This window comes from Zophobas morio, unplaced genomic scaffold (assembly GCF_036711695.1).
Source record: "Zophobas morio isolate AGI-343-1 ecotype UQ-CSIRO unplaced genomic scaffold, CSIRO_AGI_Zmor_V1 ptg000030l, whole genome shotgun sequence".
Taxonomy (NCBI): domain Eukaryota; kingdom Metazoa; phylum Arthropoda; class Insecta; order Coleoptera; family Tenebrionidae; genus Zophobas; species Zophobas morio.
The window spans coordinates 8665625-8683735 of NW_026972135.1; the positions used below are offsets into that span (position 1 = coordinate 8665625).

An 18111-nucleotide genomic window follows, 5' to 3' on the forward strand; every position below is an offset into this window, starting at 1 on the left:
GTAAAACTCGTACCGTTCACTGGTAGTTTAAACCCACGTATTTTGACGTTATTATTTAGTACCAAATGAATGTCAATAAATAAGTACAATAATCTATTTTTCGAAATTATTTTTTACGAAATTTGCGTTTTGCTTTTATTTTAAGTTTTCTATTACGCTTTATGTCAACTTTGTCATTATCAGATGTTTTGTTAAACTGCGTAATTGAGAATTTTTATGGTTATTATTACTATTATTATTTGTGTTAGAATCAACAAATTTTAGTTTTTGTGGCAGTTTTTTAACTTTGTCATGTCGATGTCACTAGGTTTTTGAAATTTATCTGTAGGTATGATTTTATGCTTACATTGATAGTGTATCTGCTGTACAAAAAAATAACCCACAAAGCACATATTTGATGCCTAAAAATTGTGCCAATATTCTGGTAAAAGAAGGTTTTTTTCTTGAAATTTTTTCTTTACCCCATAGTGCTTCCAGTTTGTCTCCTAATTGTTGTGTCTCATGATCTCTTATCGGTGTTATGAAGCTGTCGTCAGTGACTCCATTTTTCCAACACTTCAAAATTGTTTTCAGCTGCCAACTGAAATTTGAAGATATATAATATAGCTAAACGGTGGAATATCCATACCAGAACAAAAAATGAGACAAGAAATTTGCCTCTTCCTTGGGATGAATATTTTTCGACGTTTTATTAATTATAATCTTTTTTTTTCCTAGGAAATCCATTGAAAAGTATCCACCTTTAGTCGTTTTGGTTTGCAAAACAACCACTCACAAAAATGCTTTAATTTTTGTGTTTAGAAATGGAGTCGAATAAAACAGCAATTAAGGACATTTTTATGTGACTATAATGAATAAGTATAGCCGCTCTATAGATACTTACACATGAAAAATGTTGTCATTATTTTAGTTTGATAATGGAAGGAAGTGGTTACATTAGCCATATAGCTTTATTTAAATAACTCGTTGTCTTAATTACCTGGTAGGTTTTAGACTGTATGAATAGTATTGGAGTTAACAATTTTCATTTTTAAGATATTTTTTCAGTTATAGGTATCCCATTTACTACTGATAACGATAACACTATCAGTGGGTTAACTTTTTGTCACTTTTATATAGGTACGTAGGTGAAACATAGGATGTTTGAAAATGCTCTTTCTAAGCTGAATCATTTTTTTATAGATCTCTGGATTGTATTCACCTAAATTTTAGGCATTAGACTGATTTTGTTTCCTAAAAATAGTTATTTTTGTATTAAGTGCGCGGAATCGTGTTGTTTTTAAACGCATGAGAATGAGAATGTGAATTTTTTTAAAAAACATTCCAGTGCGATTGATTTAACAATAATTTCATTACTCAAAAAACATATATATATCGACCACTTTTGAACTCGACCCCTTTCGATTTTGCTGAAATTTGTATATTTTTTTCCAACCCACTAAAGTTGTTTCTGAGAATTTTTTCAAAATTTTTGTAATAATAAGTTATAGTGATATAAATTGATACAATTATTTGTGTGGTAAACAGATAAAAGGTTACTCAAAATCGGTTTTGTACACATAATAGACATTTGTGCCATCGTAAGCTCTTTCCGCATCTACCTGCTAATAGTTTGTTGTCGTCGTTGTTTTATTGTAAATAATTACTCCTAGTTTAATGTGTGGGTAAATTTTCGTTTTTGGTTATCGTGTACATGGATGATAAAATGCTTAGCAATAGGTTCATCCCCACCAGAAACTTGATGTTATCATACCAATATTTTGTAGAGTTAACCCTACATAAAATCTCCACAATAATAATCTCGAATAATTGTAGTTCATTGCAGCAACCATAACTTGCGCACGTAGGTGCATGGAAAAAAGTATCACAACGAAATTTTAGAATTTTAGAAAACCGATTACTCAGAAATTTTGTACGTTTAAATATTATTAGCATATATATGGTAATTAACGTTATCATAAAGTTTAAAGTGTATCAACCAGAATGTTTATTTATATTATTATTTTAAGGACTATACTACGCTAGAAAACATTTAAATTTATTTAAAATGTTTGAATACATTTGTGCTAATACTTCTAACAAATTTACATTAATATGTTTATATGTTGAAACCATTGAGTGTCTCATTTTCTTTGGTTTAATAATTTTATTATTTCATTGTTTCCTAAACAAGTTGCTGAGCACGCCATTTTTTTTCTTCAGCAGGCTAGAAGGATCACCAGACTCAATAATCACACCCTTATCTACAACTAATACTAGGTCAAATTCTAAAATGTAACGCAATTTGTGCATAATTGCAATGACCGTAGATTCGGCAAAATTTTCTGTTATAATCTTTTGTAACAACGCTTCAGTATCGGAATCTACACTGGCATTAGTTTCGTCAAAAATTACAATTTTGTTACGCTGAACGAGAGCTCTACACACACAAATGAGTTGTTTTTGACAAATGCTTAAATTCAAGTTAACTTTCTCATCCAAAGTTTTAAAGAGTGACAAATTCACGTTTGAAATCGCTTTCCAAATGTCATCGTCTGAATGTTGTCCTCTAGGATCAATATTTTCACGTAACGTTCCCGAAAAGATAGTAGGCTCTTGAGGAACTACAGATATCTTTGACCTGAGGAAATCCACTGGAAGTGTTTTGATGTCTACATTGTTAATAAAAATGCTTCCTTCGAAATCGTAAAGTCGTACGAGTGTAGAAATCAATGATGTTTTTCCTGAACCAGTCCTACCGACGATGGCAACTTTTTGTTTATTTTTTATGGCGAAATTTAAATGTTTCAAAACATGGTCTTGGTCGCTCTTGTAAGAAAAGGACACGTCTTTCCATCGTATATCACATTCCTTAGGCCAATGTTCCATTACTAAACCATCTTTGCTTTCTTGTTTTTGTTTAGTGTACTCCAAAATTCTTTCTACTGTTATCATTTGATTTTGAAATCTAGTTATCATTACATAAAAGAAATGCTCTGGCATTGTCAAACGAAATATTTGCGACAAAACAAGTCCAACTTTTCCTGCTGTCATTTCTAAAAAAATATTGTTAATTAGTATCACTTGGCTCTCAAGATTTCAATTTACTGTCATCTAGTGCTAAAAAAAGGATAATTGCGAAAGTAAGGAGAATAATTTCTTCAGCTGCTTGCATCATGTGATATGCATGCTCACAACATGTGTACATGTAGGAACAGGAAGTATGCAAATCTTGATGTTGATCAAATTCCTTTCGCAATGTATCTTGAATTCTTGAGGTCCTTATGGTTGTCAGTCCGTCTAAAGTAGCAGTGATGTACCCAATTAAAGGACTTCGTGCTAAGTTTTTAAGTGCTGTCATTTAAAAAAAAATTGTTTTTATGCTTACTCAAAAATTCCAGTCGTTTTAAAGCATTTCCAATTTTTACGTAGAACATTTGTACGAATACCATGAATACATTAACCAGAATACATGGAATTAATAACGAAGCATTAACTGTAGCTATGAGAATAACAACTCCAACTATTCCGGCAAAATTCTAAAATTCAGGAATATTATAAATCACTTTTTAAAATTAACCGATTTACACCCATTAGTAGAAAAAACGTCAAGGGTAGTATTTCATCAATGTACAGTATGTCTTCTGAAAATCTGTTCAAAATAATTCCTATTCGATTTTTGTCAAAGAATTCCATAAAACTGCGAACCACTTTAGCGAAAAGTAAATTGTGAAGCTTAAGTGACGTTTTGGCAGCAAACACCCAGAAAAAATAGGTATTTAATACCATTAATGTGGTCGCTGTTAAAATAACTATAGGTAGAAAAATTAGCATTTGGTGACGTTTTTCATTTGCCTCAATATAGATTTCCTTGTCGGTGGCATTGTTAAGTAGTACTTGTTCCGCATTTATCCTACAAGTTCAAGTCAATGGGAGGAAATTATCAAATTTTAGTCTTACTGTAATGTATTAATTAAGGCGTAGATTAAGTGTACAGTAGGTTAAGTAGGAAGTAGGTTAATAATAAGATGTTATGGAATGCGACTGCGCATAGCGTAGGTACTGATTTTCTTGCAAGGACTCGTCCTCTTCGAGACAGACAGTCGAATAGGTAAGACATGAATTTGTAAGCGGTTTAATAAACACAAATCAACACGTGCTCGTTTTATTAATACTTATCACTGGCGACGAGGATTAAAAAGAAGAACAACGAAGATGATTGGTTCTATACAAAATTTCAATCCACGTGTGGACAGCTGGATTTTATACCAATAACAGCTCGAGCAATACTTCGAAATAAATGACATCAAAGACACGGAAGCATCTAAGAAGCGAGTAGCGGCGTTGATCAGTTTAATTGGCCAAGAAACTTACAAGAAACTCAGAGACCTGTGCACACCAAAAGCCCCTAAAGACAAGACGTACGAAGAGCTCTGCAACCATTTGAAGAAGCATTTTTCTCCGACCACGTGCGTTTTCAGAGAGAGGTTAGAATTCTACGACGCGAAGCAGTTGGAAGAAGAGACCGTGAACGATTGGCACGTGCGAATACACAATCTCTCAACGAATTGCGACTTCGGTGCGGACCTGGGGAACGTCCTCAAAGACAAATTCGTGTGCGGTATGCGAAAGGGCCCAATTCGAGACCGACTGTGCGAGGAAAAGCCGAGCAAATCACTAAAAAGCTCTTGGAAATCGCACTAGCGAGAGAAACCACCATCAAGGCTGACAAGGAGATTAACCTGGTCCGAAAAGAAAGGTGGAATCCAGAATTTTCGGGCAGCGCAAACAACACGTCAGGAGTACTCGAAGGACGCAGAAATGGGAACAATCCAAGGAGGTGGTCTTGTAAAGCATGTGGAGCCGCACATACAGGGAACCAGAGGTGCAAATACGCAACGTACAAATGCAACTCTTGCCATAAAGTGGGTCATTTAGCCAAGGTCTGTAGGTCAAGAGCTACACAAAACGCCATAGAAGCGGAAGAAGATTTTGAAGAGGCACAAATTTTTAATTTAGACTTTCAAGTGGAGGAACCAGTGAAGCTGCAGGTCAGTGTAAACAATGTGAGGTTGCCAATACAGATCGACTGTGGAGCAACCTTATCCGTCATAACAGAGGAGTGTTATAACCAGTATTTTAAGACTGCATGCCCATTGTTTAAAAGCAGACTTAAATTAAAATCATACTCGGGAGATACTGTTGCCAATAAGGGCTACATAAAGGCTACGTTAAGGTATAAAAATGTGGTACACAATGATTTTATATTTCATGTAGTAGATAAGACAGGGGACAACAATTTGTTAGGCCGGGACTTTTTAAGTAAATTCAAATTTACATTAATAAATAACGATTGTGAAATTAATAGCTTAGACACCGATACAAAAATTGTTGCCGATGAATTTAATAATCTATTTTCAGAGCATTTGGGATGTTACAAGCACATCACGTTTATACTAGAACTAAAATCAGACAGCACCCAACCCATTTATCATAAACCTAGAGCCCTACCCTTATCCTATAAATAAAAAGTGGAAGCAGAACTACAGCGGTTGGAAGAGAAAGGTGTAATTTCTGCCATTGAGCACGGAGATTGGGGGACACCAATTGTTCCAGTATTAAAGGTAAATGGTAGCATCCGAATTTGTGGCGATTACAAAGTGACGGTGAACAGGCATCTCAGGGAGGTGAAATACCCCTTGCCTAGAATAGAGGAAATATTTATGCAGTTGAATGGGGGTGAATCGTTCACCAAGATGGACTTAAGCGACGCATACAATCAGTTAGTCGTGGACCAGGAATCAGCCAAATTACTGGCATGGAGCACGCACAAGGGTCTATACAAGGTAAATAGGCTCCCCTTCGGGATCGTACCAGCAAGCGCAATATTTCAGCGCACATTAGAACAAACGTTAAGCGGACTCGTCGGGGTGACCAACTTTTTAGATGATATACTAGTCACTGGAAAGACCAGACAAGAGCACAAAAACAACTTGAGGCAAGTGTTTCTAAGGCTGAAAGAGGCAGGCTTTGTGTTGAAATTATCAAAGTGCGAATTTTTCAAAAATGAGATAAAATACTTAGGATATGTAATCTCAAGAGAGGGATTAAAAACCAATAAGGACAAGATCAGAGCCATGCTTGAAGTACCCAGGCCAAGGGATGTGCGGCAGGTAAAAAGTTTTGTTGGCTTAGTAAATTACTACAGCAGGTTTGTACCAGAATTTGCGGGAATAATGAGGCCTCTTCACGAGCTGTTAAAAAGCGACAGCAAATTTGCTTGGGATCAGGGTTGCGAAAAAGCATTCAACCTCATCAAACAAGAAATAGCGTCAGATAGGGTACTAGAGCACTTCGACCCTTCACGACCGATAATTCTATCAACGGACGCCTCACATTATGGAATTGCAGCCACCTTATCACACAAGACGACGAATGGGGACTTAAAACCAATAGCCTTCATTTCCAGGACTCTAAGCAAGGCAGAAGGCAATTATTCGGTTCTTGATAAAGAGGCTTTGGCGATTTATTGGGCGACATCAAAACTCAGGACATATCTTCTAGGGCATAGCTTTGAAATACACACGGATCACAAGCCACTAATCTACCTCTTCGGAGAGCAAAAAGGAATACCACAAATGGCATCAGCTAGATTCCAACGGTGGGCACTCTATCTATCCGGATTCCAATATAAAATCAAGTTCGTCAAAGGCCAGGAGAACAGTGTAGCTGACATATTGTCAAGACATCCACTGTACTCAGAAACACCAGAGGAGGTTACGGAGACAACACACCTCAACCTAGTAATTGCAGACGGAATGCCAGTCACACAGACCGCGGTATCGCGAGACACACGTCGTGATCCCACGCTGAGTAAGATCGTAAAGTTCGTAACTGAGGGGTGGCCAGAGCAAAAAACAGACGATTTCCTAAAACCGTTCGTCCAGAGGAAAGACGAGATAACCTGCGAACAAGGATGTCTGATGTGGGGCTACAGAGTAATTGTGCCCAGGAAGCTGCAGCACCACCTGTTAGAGGAACTACACAGCAGTCACCTGGGTATTGTCAAAATGAAATCAATAGCCAGAGCCTATTTTTGGTGGCCGAATTTGGACAAGGACATTGAGAACATAGCTCGTAGCTGCATTCCATGCAATAAAGTCGCAAGGGAACCTCAGAAAGCGATCCCAATTCCGTGGAATAGACCAACGCGTCCGTGGCAAAGAGTGCACATCGATTTCCTTGGACCGATTAATAACAGCCACTACCTCATTATGTTGGATGCTTATAGTAAATGGCCTGAAATTTTTAAAATGAACTCAATCACGTCCGCTGCAACAATTAGCAAAATCAGGGAAACATGTGCAAGATGGGGAATTCCAGAGACTTTGGTATCAGACAACGGTACACAGCTTACATCAGAGGAGTTTACAGTTTTCTTAAAAAGAAATGGAATAAGGCACGTTACCGGACCGCCGTACAAACCAGAGACAAATGGAGCAGCAGAAAATGCAGTAAGGAGTTTTAAGAAAGGCTTCAAGGCAGCGCTTTTAGACCAAAGAAACCGACACGTTTCGACAGACACTCTTGTCAGCAGGTATTTATTCAGGTATAGAAATTCCACGCACTGTCAAACGAATGAAGCGCCAACGAAATTGATGCTGGGTAGACATCTCCACACGACGCTCAACTTAATGAGACTTGACACAAACCGAGACACAGAAAGGCAATTTAACCATAAAGGTCGAGATTCTCCAACATTTGAGAAGGGAAGTATAGTTTGGATTCGGGACTATCGGAAGCCTAATACCAAAACTTGGCAGGAAGCAAAGGTCATCGACATACTGGGACCACGAAACTACACGTCCGAGTTATCAGATGGACAAAAATGGAGGAGACACGTTGATCAAATGAGAAAAAGAATTGAAGCACCAAGCACTGAGGACAGCAAGTCAGAGACAGTACAACCAGCGAATACAAACCAAGAAGTACCACAAAAGAAGATGCCTGGGGAACCAACAATGCCATCAGCCACACCGCCACCACCAGAACAAACACCATCTCTCGAACCGCAACCCAATCCTATTCCAGTCATTCCGGTACGCGATAGACCAAAGCGTTCTTGTAACATCTCAGCACGTTACAGAGATTAGGAATTAATATTAGGCGCATTCGGGTTTTTTTAAATGTACTTATCTTAAATGGGGGGATATGTAATGTATTAATTAAGGCGTAGATTAAGTGTACAGTAGGTTAAGTAGGAAGTAGGTTAATAATAAGATGTTATGGAATGCGACTGCGCATAGCGTAGGTACTGATTTTTTTGCAAGGACTCGTCCTCTTCGAGACAGACAGTCGAATAGGTAAGACATGAAGTTGTAAGCGGTTTAATAAACACAAATCAACACGTGCTCGTTTTATTAATACTTATCACTTACCAAACGGATTCCATTTGATTGATGGAACTTTTTAAAAACTGAATTATTCCAGCGAGAAGTAAAAGTGAAAACATTTTGACCATGCCTCCATTTGCTTTAATATATTTGTTGTACGTTTCGAATTGAACCTTTCCTTTTACTTTCGTTTCTGTGTATAATTCTTTGATCTCTATGTTCTTTTTAATCAGTGGGGTTTCATCGTCAAAGTTTTGTTCCCCAGTTGACTCTTCTTTTTCGCTTTTTGCTTTATCTTTTTCAATATATTTCATACTTTTAGTTTCAGTGCTTTTTGGGGTGTTACACTGGATGAGGTGCGAGTTTTGCATTTTACCATTTTTCATTGTTATGACGTTGTCGGACCTGTTGGCGTACTTTATGGATGGAGTAACCAAGATCACTATTTTGTCTTTCAAAAATTTTTTAATGCACTCCTCAAATACAAAATCTGCAACAATTGCATCCAAGCTAGCCAGGCAATCATCTAATAAATATATGTCACGTTCTTTATAAACAGCCCGCGCTAAATTTATTCTAGCTTGTTGTCCTTTACTTAGATTAGCTCCTCCGTTAGTTACAAGTGCAGAATCACCATCGCTTAAAGAAAGTAGATCTTCAAGTAGAGCACAAACTCGTAAAACTTCTAAGTAACGATTTTCGTCGTAATCACTTCCAAATAAGATGTTCTGTTTGATGGTCGATGGAAAAAGCCAAGGTTCTTGTGATGCGTAAGAAATGCTACCGGCGAGTTCTAAGTCGCCTTTCACATTTTTGTATTCTTTTGTGAGGACTTTCAGCAGAAGACTTTTGCCACTGCCAATAGGTCCTGTTATTGCTGTTATTCCTCTTGCAATGTTACACTTGTTCAAATTTATTAGTGTGTCGTTATCTGCAGTTTGAATTTGTAAATTCATCTGAATTCTTGGTGAAAGCTTATTATCTTCCACGAATGATTCATCACTCTGAATTCGAAGTGTTTGTCCAATTCGCTTAAATACGGCAATTAAAGTAGCTATTTCATGTATCGCAGCTGGAAAATTGACTCTCATGCCAAATGAAACAATATTTAGACTCTGTATTATAAGAAATAATGTTCCGGCAGTTGAATGGATGTTGAACCATATGGATATTGCTACAACTATGTACCACGACGCGTTGTGAAATGTTTCAGAAAGTATCAGTTTTAGAAATAACAATATATTGATGTTGCGTATAAGATGAATTTCTTCACTGTAAATCAAGAAAAACAAATATAAAATCAGTTGTTTCTTTACCTGCTTACTTTCTGATTTTAGTAATTTTCTTTTCATAATTGTCTTCCCAAAGGTTCATTTTGACGACTTTTATTGCACTTAGTGCTTCTTTTATTATTTGATATCTTCCATCAGTTTTCCTCAAAGATTTCAATTTAAGTTTACGCACTAAAGCTGCTATGCATGCTGAAAAAAATTTAAAGTCTAAATGGTTATCTTAGTTTTTGCCTGCTTACTGTTGAGGAACATGCTAATAAAAATTATCGTGGGGAGTATAAGAAATAACCATCCAATTTCTGAATATAGGACACAACATAGTGCCACAGCCCTAGATAGATCTTTTATCATTTTGGTAAATTTAGAAACAGCTTCTTCAAATTCACTCACATCTGTGGTTATCAGATTTATCATCTTGCCACTTTGAACTACTGACGGGTTTATTCTTAAAAGTTGTCTGTAGATTAAAGATGTGAATCCAGCACGTATTTTAATCCCAAATTCTGAAACCCTTAGAAAAAAGTTGTGCATGTACAGAAGTCTTATAACCGAAAGTATGATCAACAATAGTCCATACAAGCTCGCATCAGTTCTGCTTAGATTATTGTGTCTTGGTGTAAAGTATGAAATGAATTTTTTTAGTATCTTTGGTTGCAAGAACCTAAACAAATGATTAAAAGTGAAGGGAAATTATTATTGTGTTATCGTAAATACGTTATTGTCACAGGGATGACCAAGGTGAATATTATTAAAAGATATTGTCTGCCAAAACATTTCCAAAGAAGTTTAGGTATAGATGTTTTATTTTCACCCATTTGTGCCTTCCACTCATTTTCTAATTTATCTCCTAATGTTTTTGACTTATGTTCGGGAAGTACTTCATATATATCATTTTGAGTCAGGTCTGTTCTGTAACCCTTGATGAATGTATTTTTTGTATATCTAAAATTCGTAATTACTCACATACTTTAAGTTTTTTTTGGAATTGATTGTTAACTTACAAGAAAAATAAATTCCAAATCCAGTGTCTGTTTTTCTCCGGATTAATTAATTTTTTGTTTATTTTGTAATAGTCCATTTAAGCTTTAGAGAAAATACTTGCGAAAGTTACTATCGTTTTGGACAATATAGTGTTTGACTCTGCAGTTTATCGTCAAGTAATGTTATGTTGCTTGATTAAAGTGTGAATAATATTTGAATATACTTATATATAGACCCACTTTCACGTAAGTGTGAAGGCTAAAGCAAACGACTATATTATTAGAGTAAAATCATGGTAATATAAAAAATATAAATAGCCGGTTAAGTCAGTTTTAACGATAAACGCTAGGTGCAATTATCGTAAAGTTTGGAAAAAATGGCCCAAATTTTGATAAGAACTGTAACAGTAGATATCCAAGAGGTCAAAATGTTCCATACGAAATACACTATGCAACACAACAGCACAATTGTAAGATGAAGATGAAGCCTATGAGCGAATTAAACGAATTAAATAGTTTTCATTAACGATTTATCATGCTTCCTTTCCTATAAACATTAAAACCTTTGCATGATTTCAGAGCATTTGATTTTGGAGTTCCAAAGTTAAATTGTAAAATGGATGGCTAAGAAAAAACTCAATATGGATTCGCAACCCACGTATGCAGTATCTTATAATAGTATATTCTGTAACTCGTTGACGCTCGCGTTCGGAATCTTCCACTCGTAGATCGAATTTTTATTCTAACCTAGTAACAGACTGCATTTTGTCCACGACCAGAAAAGGTGACTGAATTAATATTAAGATTTCCAGAGAGTCGACGATTTCCACTTTTTTTCGATTTTTGTGGCAGGAAGTTCTGGATTATATTAGCTACCGAATTTATAATTTCAGGTGGAATATTATCAAATTCCACATCTGATTTACTCGATTTTTCTCTCATTTTTTCAAAACTAAATTAAAATTTGTCCCGAAACAGCTAGGACGTCGCATTTACATCTGACAGTGACAGTTATGAAATTCAAGGCAATGTATTTTGAACATAATTATAGAATGACAATTTTTCTCAGAAAATTTCAACCAATCATATTAACGCATCTTCCACCTAGCAACGGAAAAATATGACCAAGTATTCGATGCATTATCCAAATACCCGGGTATTTGCACGTGTGTTTAAGGTGAATATTTTGGACATTCTACAAAAATAAGGATTGACTAAATTATTTTAAAAGGTTATTTATTCGAATAATAAAATATCCAGTTATAATAGTTATTCGTTGCAATTTTATCACTTGTAGCTTCGCTTGACAAATTTTCATTTCCCATTTTTGAAATCAATTCAGTTTAACTGTATGAATTGATTGAGCCCATACTGCTGTGACCTGAAATTTTCCTTATTTGGTATTCGCCAACACCACCTTCTGCCAAATTTGATACGGCACTGGAACCGTTGGAATGATTTGTCACTTTTATGCGTTTTATTAACATAGCTTTAATAATAAATAAACGCATTACTTTACAAAAAAAAACTGCATTATTTCAAGTTAACATAAAATGAAAAAGAGTATTTAGAAACACTTCTTAAAAAAAAATTCACATATGGCTTGCAGGCCATGCGGCAGGAGGATTAATTTCACTTTTATTATTATCCTCAACTGTTAGGTCATCGTATTCCGCAACTATTTCAACTGAAGTCATTTGTGTTTCAAGCTCACCATAAATCTTGATCATGTACTGTATCGCTGAAATCATTAAGAGCGATTGTGTAATGGATAAACCAACGTTTCCCACCATATCACCTAAAAAAGTTGCATGAGAGTACCGTCAACAGTTACTAAATTACTTGCTCTTTTTGAAGATTATTAGAAAGAATATAACAACGGCTACATACAACATGCAAGTGAAATCTGTCCAAAATGCATAAGAAGCGTGCAAAGCGTGTAATCGAGGTATAGGAATCTTGATAGCGTTCGAATTTTGACAAAGAGTATTTTTGGGCTTCTGAAACTCTAATGGTTGTCAATCCGTCAATGGTAGCTACTACGTGAGTATAAATAGGGCTCTTACCTAAAAAAATGAAATCAATGGAAGATGTAGTCCCGATCTTTGCTACAAGTTTACGTGTGGCGGCGATTCTCTTCAGTTTGTTAAGTACTGGTCGGAAAGCTTGCAAATAGTAATAAAAAATTACCAACAAAACCAGTGTTGGTGCAATCATGTAATGATTTACTGCATTGACCACGACATAAATACCTAACACAGTACAAATTTGTCTTGCAACTTGATACACATTTTTGGGGATGGTCTCATCGATGGCACTTATATCACTAGAAATTCTATTAACAATTCGACCAGATGGATCACTGTCGAAAAACTTTATAGTTCCATACAGTATTTTGTTGAATAGCGTATCGTGTAGCTTAAGGGAGCACTTATTACAGCATTCTACAAAGTTTAAAGAACCCATGTGAAACAAAAATACCACTATTAGTATAAATCCACTGTAAATGTACACACATTTAACGTCGGAAATGTATTGCAACAGTGTTATGCTAAATTTAGTAGGATTTTGCCTCAGGTTGATCCAGAAACACAAGAACACGTCTGAACCGTTCATAAAAATTCGAGTTGAAATGAAAAGGAAGAATTGAAGATAGACGAAGAACTGGCTTTCATTGGCAAACAAATATGTTGTATATGTGTTGACTTTATTACTACCTGCGTGTTCTTTAGTTTCAATTTGGGCTTTACAACTTTTTCCACAAAATTTTGTCACTGTTTTGTTTCTGTTTTCTTGTACGTTATTTGGGGTCTGTTCTAGTGTTTCATATTTTCCGGAAAACTTTACCTTCCCGTCTTCTAGAACATATACTTTGTCCGAATAATTGAGAAATTGAGAAATTTCAAAATACATTGGGTAAAAATGTGTCGAACGACACATACATCCATCGCCGCTTGAGGATTATCTAAAAGATAGATGTCTGCACCTTTGTATATAGCTCGTGCCAAGTTAATTCTGGCTTTTTGGCCTCCACTTAGCATTGCTCCTTTTTCTCCTACCAAAGTTTTGTCTCCATGGGAGCTATGTCATATTCTAAAGCGTAAATTTTAAGGATATTCAAATACTTGTTCTGGTTAAAGGCTTCATTAAATATTATGTTTTCTCGGATGGTTGCCGAAAACACCCATGGATTTTGCGATGCATAAGATATCAAACCATCCTGGGAGAGAATTCCGTCGACTATAAATAGTTCTTGCAATATAGTTTGGAATAAAGAAGACTTTCCACTCCCTGTGTCTCCGGTAACTGCAACTAGCTGACCACAATCAAGTTTGAAATTTACGTCTTTTATCGTCGCCTTTTGTGATGAGTTCCATTGAGCCGTTAAATTACGAGCATATATTTTACAACCTTGCATTTCTTCTATTTTTTGTTTGTCAATAGCTTCGTGATCCGATAGCAAAAATATTTCGATGCGGGTTATACACACTTTAACTTCTGATATTAAATTAACAGCAAAAGTTACTTGATGCACCGATGTTTTAAGTAAATTGTATACGTTTATAGACATAAAAATCAAATGTGGCTCTAAAGGAGTACCAGTCGCTGTTAAAACTAAAATAAATACGTAAACAGATAGTTTGTGAATGTACGTCGCAATCGTAATGTTATCGTTTGATATGCGATTCAGCTTTTTCACATGGGTAAGTTCACATCTAAAATTTAACAAGTTAATAACAGTGGCTTGATTTTAAAAATTAAAACCTTCTAATTTTATTTATGAGTTCAGCAAAAGGTTTCTCCCAAACATACGTTTTGATCTCTCTCATTCTAAAAATAATATCGTTCATTATAGGTATTCGATTGTCTCTTTCTCTAGTCACTTTTTGTCTTCGAGCAGCAGCTCTGGTAAAAAAAAATCTGAAATACTGTGCATTACGTCCGAAAGGCTATGTGCAACAGTATTAAATATGATTATGATTTTGTAAAATGTGATAGTTTAAGGTACAATTTACTAGCGGTAGATTGAAAGAGTTTGTAACAGTATCATTTATATAACACAGTTTTCTTTTTAGTATATGGTAGAGGAAATTTGCGTTTTGGTTCCATTTTAAGTTTCTATTACGCATTATGTAAACTTTAGCATTACCAGATGTTTTGCTGAACTGCGTCATGGAGAATTCTTACGATTATTAATATTATTATGACTCTTATTTATGTTAAAATCATTAAGTTTTAGTTTTTGTGGCAGTTTTTTTTAACTTAGTCATGTCGATGTCACTAGACTGTAGGTATGATTTTATGCTTACATTGATAGTGAATCTGCTATACAAAAAAATAATCCACAAAGCACATATTTGATGCCTAAAAATTGTGCCATTGTTCTGGTAAAAGAAGGTTTTTTCTACAATTTTTTTCTTTATTCCATAGCGCTTCCAATCTGTCTCCTGATAGTTGTGTCTCATGATCTCTTGTCGGTGTGATGAAGTCGTCGTCAGTGACTCCATTTTTGAACAATTTAAAATTGTTTTCAGCTGCCAACTAAAATTTGAAGGTATAATATAGTTAAACGTTGGAAAATCCATACCAAAAGAGAAAATGCGACAAAAAATTTGCTTCTTCCTTGGGATGAACATTTTTCGGTGTATTATTAATAATAATCTTTTTTGTTCTCAGGCAATCCATTGAAAAATATCCACCTTTAATCATTTTGGTTTGCAAAACTACTACTTACTAAAACGCTTTAATTTTGTGTTTAGAAATGAAGTCGAATAAAACAGCAATTAAGCAAATTTTTATGTGACTATAAATTATAACTGTAGCCGCTATTATACAGTTGCATTTGCTGCAAAGCTTTGTTTACGTAATTCGTTGTCTTAATTGCCTAGTAGGTTTTAAACCGCACGAATGGCATTGGAGTTAATAAGCTTCCATTTTTTAAGTTATTTTTTCAATGATATCCCTTTTACGGCTGATAACGCTATCAGTATGTTAATTTTATGTCACTGTTATATATGAAGGTGAAACATTACTTTTTTGAGAACGCTCTTCCTAAGCTGAAATTTATGGTCACATATGGCATAATTTTTTATAGATTTGTTAATTATATCCTTCTAAATCTTATGAATTAGACTGATTTTTTTCTCAAAAAAAGTAATTTTGCAATATTTATTTATGGTAAAAAATTACAGAATTAACGTTGCCATTTAAGGCACATTTCATTCCTTGAGAGTAAATTTTAAGGCAAACATGCATGTACCATAACATTATGTCTGGGCACAGAGGATTCTCAGGTGACTCAATGTTTTAAAGGGGTCACGTTGTTCATGACAACATTTAAATTTTCCTCGTTTCAAAAAAAGTAAATTAAAATTTGAAATGTTTGTAATTAAAATGGGGAATAAATTTAAGAAGAGCAGAGGTAGGAGCACCTTTTTTAGTATTTATAGTTTATAACAATTTCATACAACATATTTGAGCATTAAATACAAAACATACAAACAATAAAAAATACAGACAGTGAAAATTGAACTAAGTAATATTTTAATAGAAGGAGTAAAAAGACAACAAAATATTTCCAATACTTCTAGGGTTACATCACGACAATGGTACACATCGTCGTCGTGTTAATCTGCATCGTTCGGTCGATTCCTTTTTGCACCAGTGTGTTGTTTTTGTGTTATCCTTGCTCTTAACGCTCAAACCGTTACGTATTAGGAATAGTGTTAAATTTATATCTCTATTTTGTTGAGATGCGCCAAAGTGCAAAACGTTTTCTCCATCGTTGTTCAAAAGTCCAAGCTCTCCTCTATTTTGAAGTAATAGTTTCAGAATATTTAAATTACCAGCTCCACATGCAAGATGTATTGCTGTAGTCCCATTATTATCTTTAGCCTTGACATCTAAACCATTTTGTGTTAGTAAGTGTATGATATCTTCATTTGGTTTTTCTGTTGATACAGCACAATACAAAGCGTTTCTGTATTCCCTATCTACCCTCTCACCCATAAGAATCTTTGACTTCTTGGACTTGCAACCTAATGACTGCTTGTTCAGACTACATTAATTTTTCATATTAAATCACAATCAAGATAAAAGTAGGTACACATCTGTTAATATCCATTTTTTCTTCGAATATAATAACGGCCTTTAACATTGAATAATAACTTGAAGGTTTGACATTCTTTGCATTTACGGACAAATAGGCGAGAATTATTTCCTCCGGCCCTTTTCTCACTTCTCCAGCTGCAAAACTTCGTGTACTCTCTTTCAAACAACTTTCTTGATTTTTCTGGAAGCAAATTGTTGGTCGCCGTTTCAGCAACATCGTTCGGAACCAACATATCTACTTCTCAAACTGCTTACAAGTCAATTTCAGCATACTCAAAAGTCTGAATTCACATTTTTTTTTGCAAATAAACACCGTTGCTATCAAAATGAACGAATCTGTCTCTGAGGTCCAGTTCTTCTCAGATGCTTTCAATTTATGTCAAATTATTTACGAAATGAAGAGTAGGACCGCATGCCGTCGGTGTTGAAAAAATAGTAGATGCAGGGATATAATCAGGGATATTAAATAATTCGGCATCGCCTCGTGACAGATAAATTTTACACAAATAACCCCGTATAATTGTAACTTATTGTTGAACCCCACCCTTATTTTTAAATTTAGGTGTGTATGTTTTTGTAAAAAAGTAGTATACCGAAATTTCACAATTTTTTATAACCAATTGAGTTAAATATTGCCTAAACATAGCAATTTTAACGCAAATATGATATAATTTGTTAATTAGGCATCTCATAAGAATTTAGTAATCCGTGCTTAAGATGTACCTAGCAGATTGTTTATTTCTATTATTATTTTAAGGATTATAATAATATTAATAGTCTTTATTGTCCAATGGAATAACCAATTATAAGACAAATAAATAAAGTAATAATATTTCACAAATATAAATTAACTGAAAATATGTATATTGTACAATTAACAAAGAAAATAAAAAAATTAAAAAGAAAAATTAAGCAGAATTTAAGCAGAAATTAAGCAAAAATGTCGTCAAAGGTGCGATCAGCCGCTTTGCACATGATGTTGATGGGAGCTCTGCGCAGCACGTCGGTTCTTGCAGCCGGGGGACGAAATGAAACATCAGACCTCGAAGAGATGCGTGGAACATAAATTGGAATTTTTGAAAGTAAAACTCCCGAAACCCCTGTGTATAACGTACTGAAGAGTTAATCCGCCATTTTCCAGACAGGCGGTATAGTAAGAGGTATTAAGGGGTGTCAGAGTCCGCGTATAAGTAACCGTTCAACACTTATCCACATTCAGATTGAGTTTGAACCTTTCGCACCACTGAATAATCCTATTTAAATTTAATTGAAGCAAGTCCATATTTCCCACTGAAGAGTTCTCATGATAAAGTTTTCCATCATCCGCATAAGCTAAAGCTGGGCAAGACAGTTGCA

At 35.1% G+C, this 18111-nt stretch overlaps 3 protein-coding genes across 3 annotated transcripts; all 3 read right to left on the reverse strand.

The window, feature by feature from the left end:
• Nucleotides 1-2154: 2154 nt before the first annotated feature.
• Nucleotides 2155-3641, reverse strand: LOC135138490 (probable multidrug resistance-associated protein lethal(2)03659). Its single transcript, XM_064068463.1, has 4 exons — nt 3568-3641; nt 3368-3518; nt 3088-3318; nt 2155-3035 (listed from the first exon to the last, which is right to left on the reverse strand). Exons 1-4 carry the CDS (start codon nt 3571-3573, stop codon nt 2155-2157), a joined length of 1269 nt encoding a protein of 422 aa, XP_063924533.1. The 5' UTR covers nt 3574-3641.
• A 4772-nt stretch (nt 3642-8413) lies between these two features.
• On the reverse strand, nt 8414-9916 carry LOC135138491 (ATP-binding cassette sub-family C member 4-like). The gene is made up of 3 exons (XM_064068464.1): nt 9904-9916; nt 9697-9853; nt 8414-9644 (listed from the first exon to the last, which is right to left on the reverse strand). Exons 1-3 carry the CDS (start codon nt 9914-9916, stop codon nt 8414-8416), a joined length of 1401 nt encoding a protein of 466 aa, XP_063924534.1.
• A 2320-nt stretch (nt 9917-12236) lies between these two features.
• Nucleotides 12237-16972, reverse strand: LOC135138492 (probable multidrug resistance-associated protein lethal(2)03659). The gene is made up of 8 exons (XM_064068465.1): nt 16751-16972; nt 16650-16702; nt 14458-14550; nt 13770-14360; nt 13556-13725; nt 12711-13514; nt 12491-12652; nt 12237-12442 (listed from the first exon to the last, which is right to left on the reverse strand). Exons 1-8 carry the CDS (start codon nt 16970-16972, stop codon nt 12237-12239), a joined length of 2301 nt encoding a protein of 766 aa, XP_063924535.1.
• Between the last annotated feature and the right edge of the window lie 1139 nt (nt 16973-18111).

Coding starts and splice junctions, on each gene's coding strand:
- LOC135138491 (XM_064068464.1), bottom strand. Junction 9,645..9,696: donor AAAATTACTAAAATCAGAAA/GTAAGCAGGTAA, acceptor CTTGATTTACAG/TGAAGAAATTCATCTTATAC.
- LOC135138490 (XM_064068463.1), bottom strand. Junction 3,319..3,367: donor AAAACGACTGGAATTTTTGA/GTAAGCATAAAA, acceptor TTAAAAACTTAG/CACGAAGTCCTTTAATTGGG. Junction 3,036..3,087: donor TTTTTTAGCACTAGATGACA/GTAAATTGAAAT, acceptor ATATTTTTTTAG/AAATGACAGCAGGAAAAGTT.
- LOC135138492 (XM_064068465.1), bottom strand. CDS start 16,972: ATGTTGCTGAAACGGCGACCAACAATTTGCTTCCAGAAAAATCAAGAA. Junction 14,551..16,649: donor GAAGTCAAAGATTCTTATGG/GTGAGAGGGTAG, acceptor TTTTTTTACCAG/AGCTGCTGCTCGAAGACAAA. Junction 12,443..12,490: donor TCTAATAATCTTCAAAAAGA/GCAAGTAATTTA, acceptor CAACTTTTTTAG/GTGATATGGTGGGAAACGTT.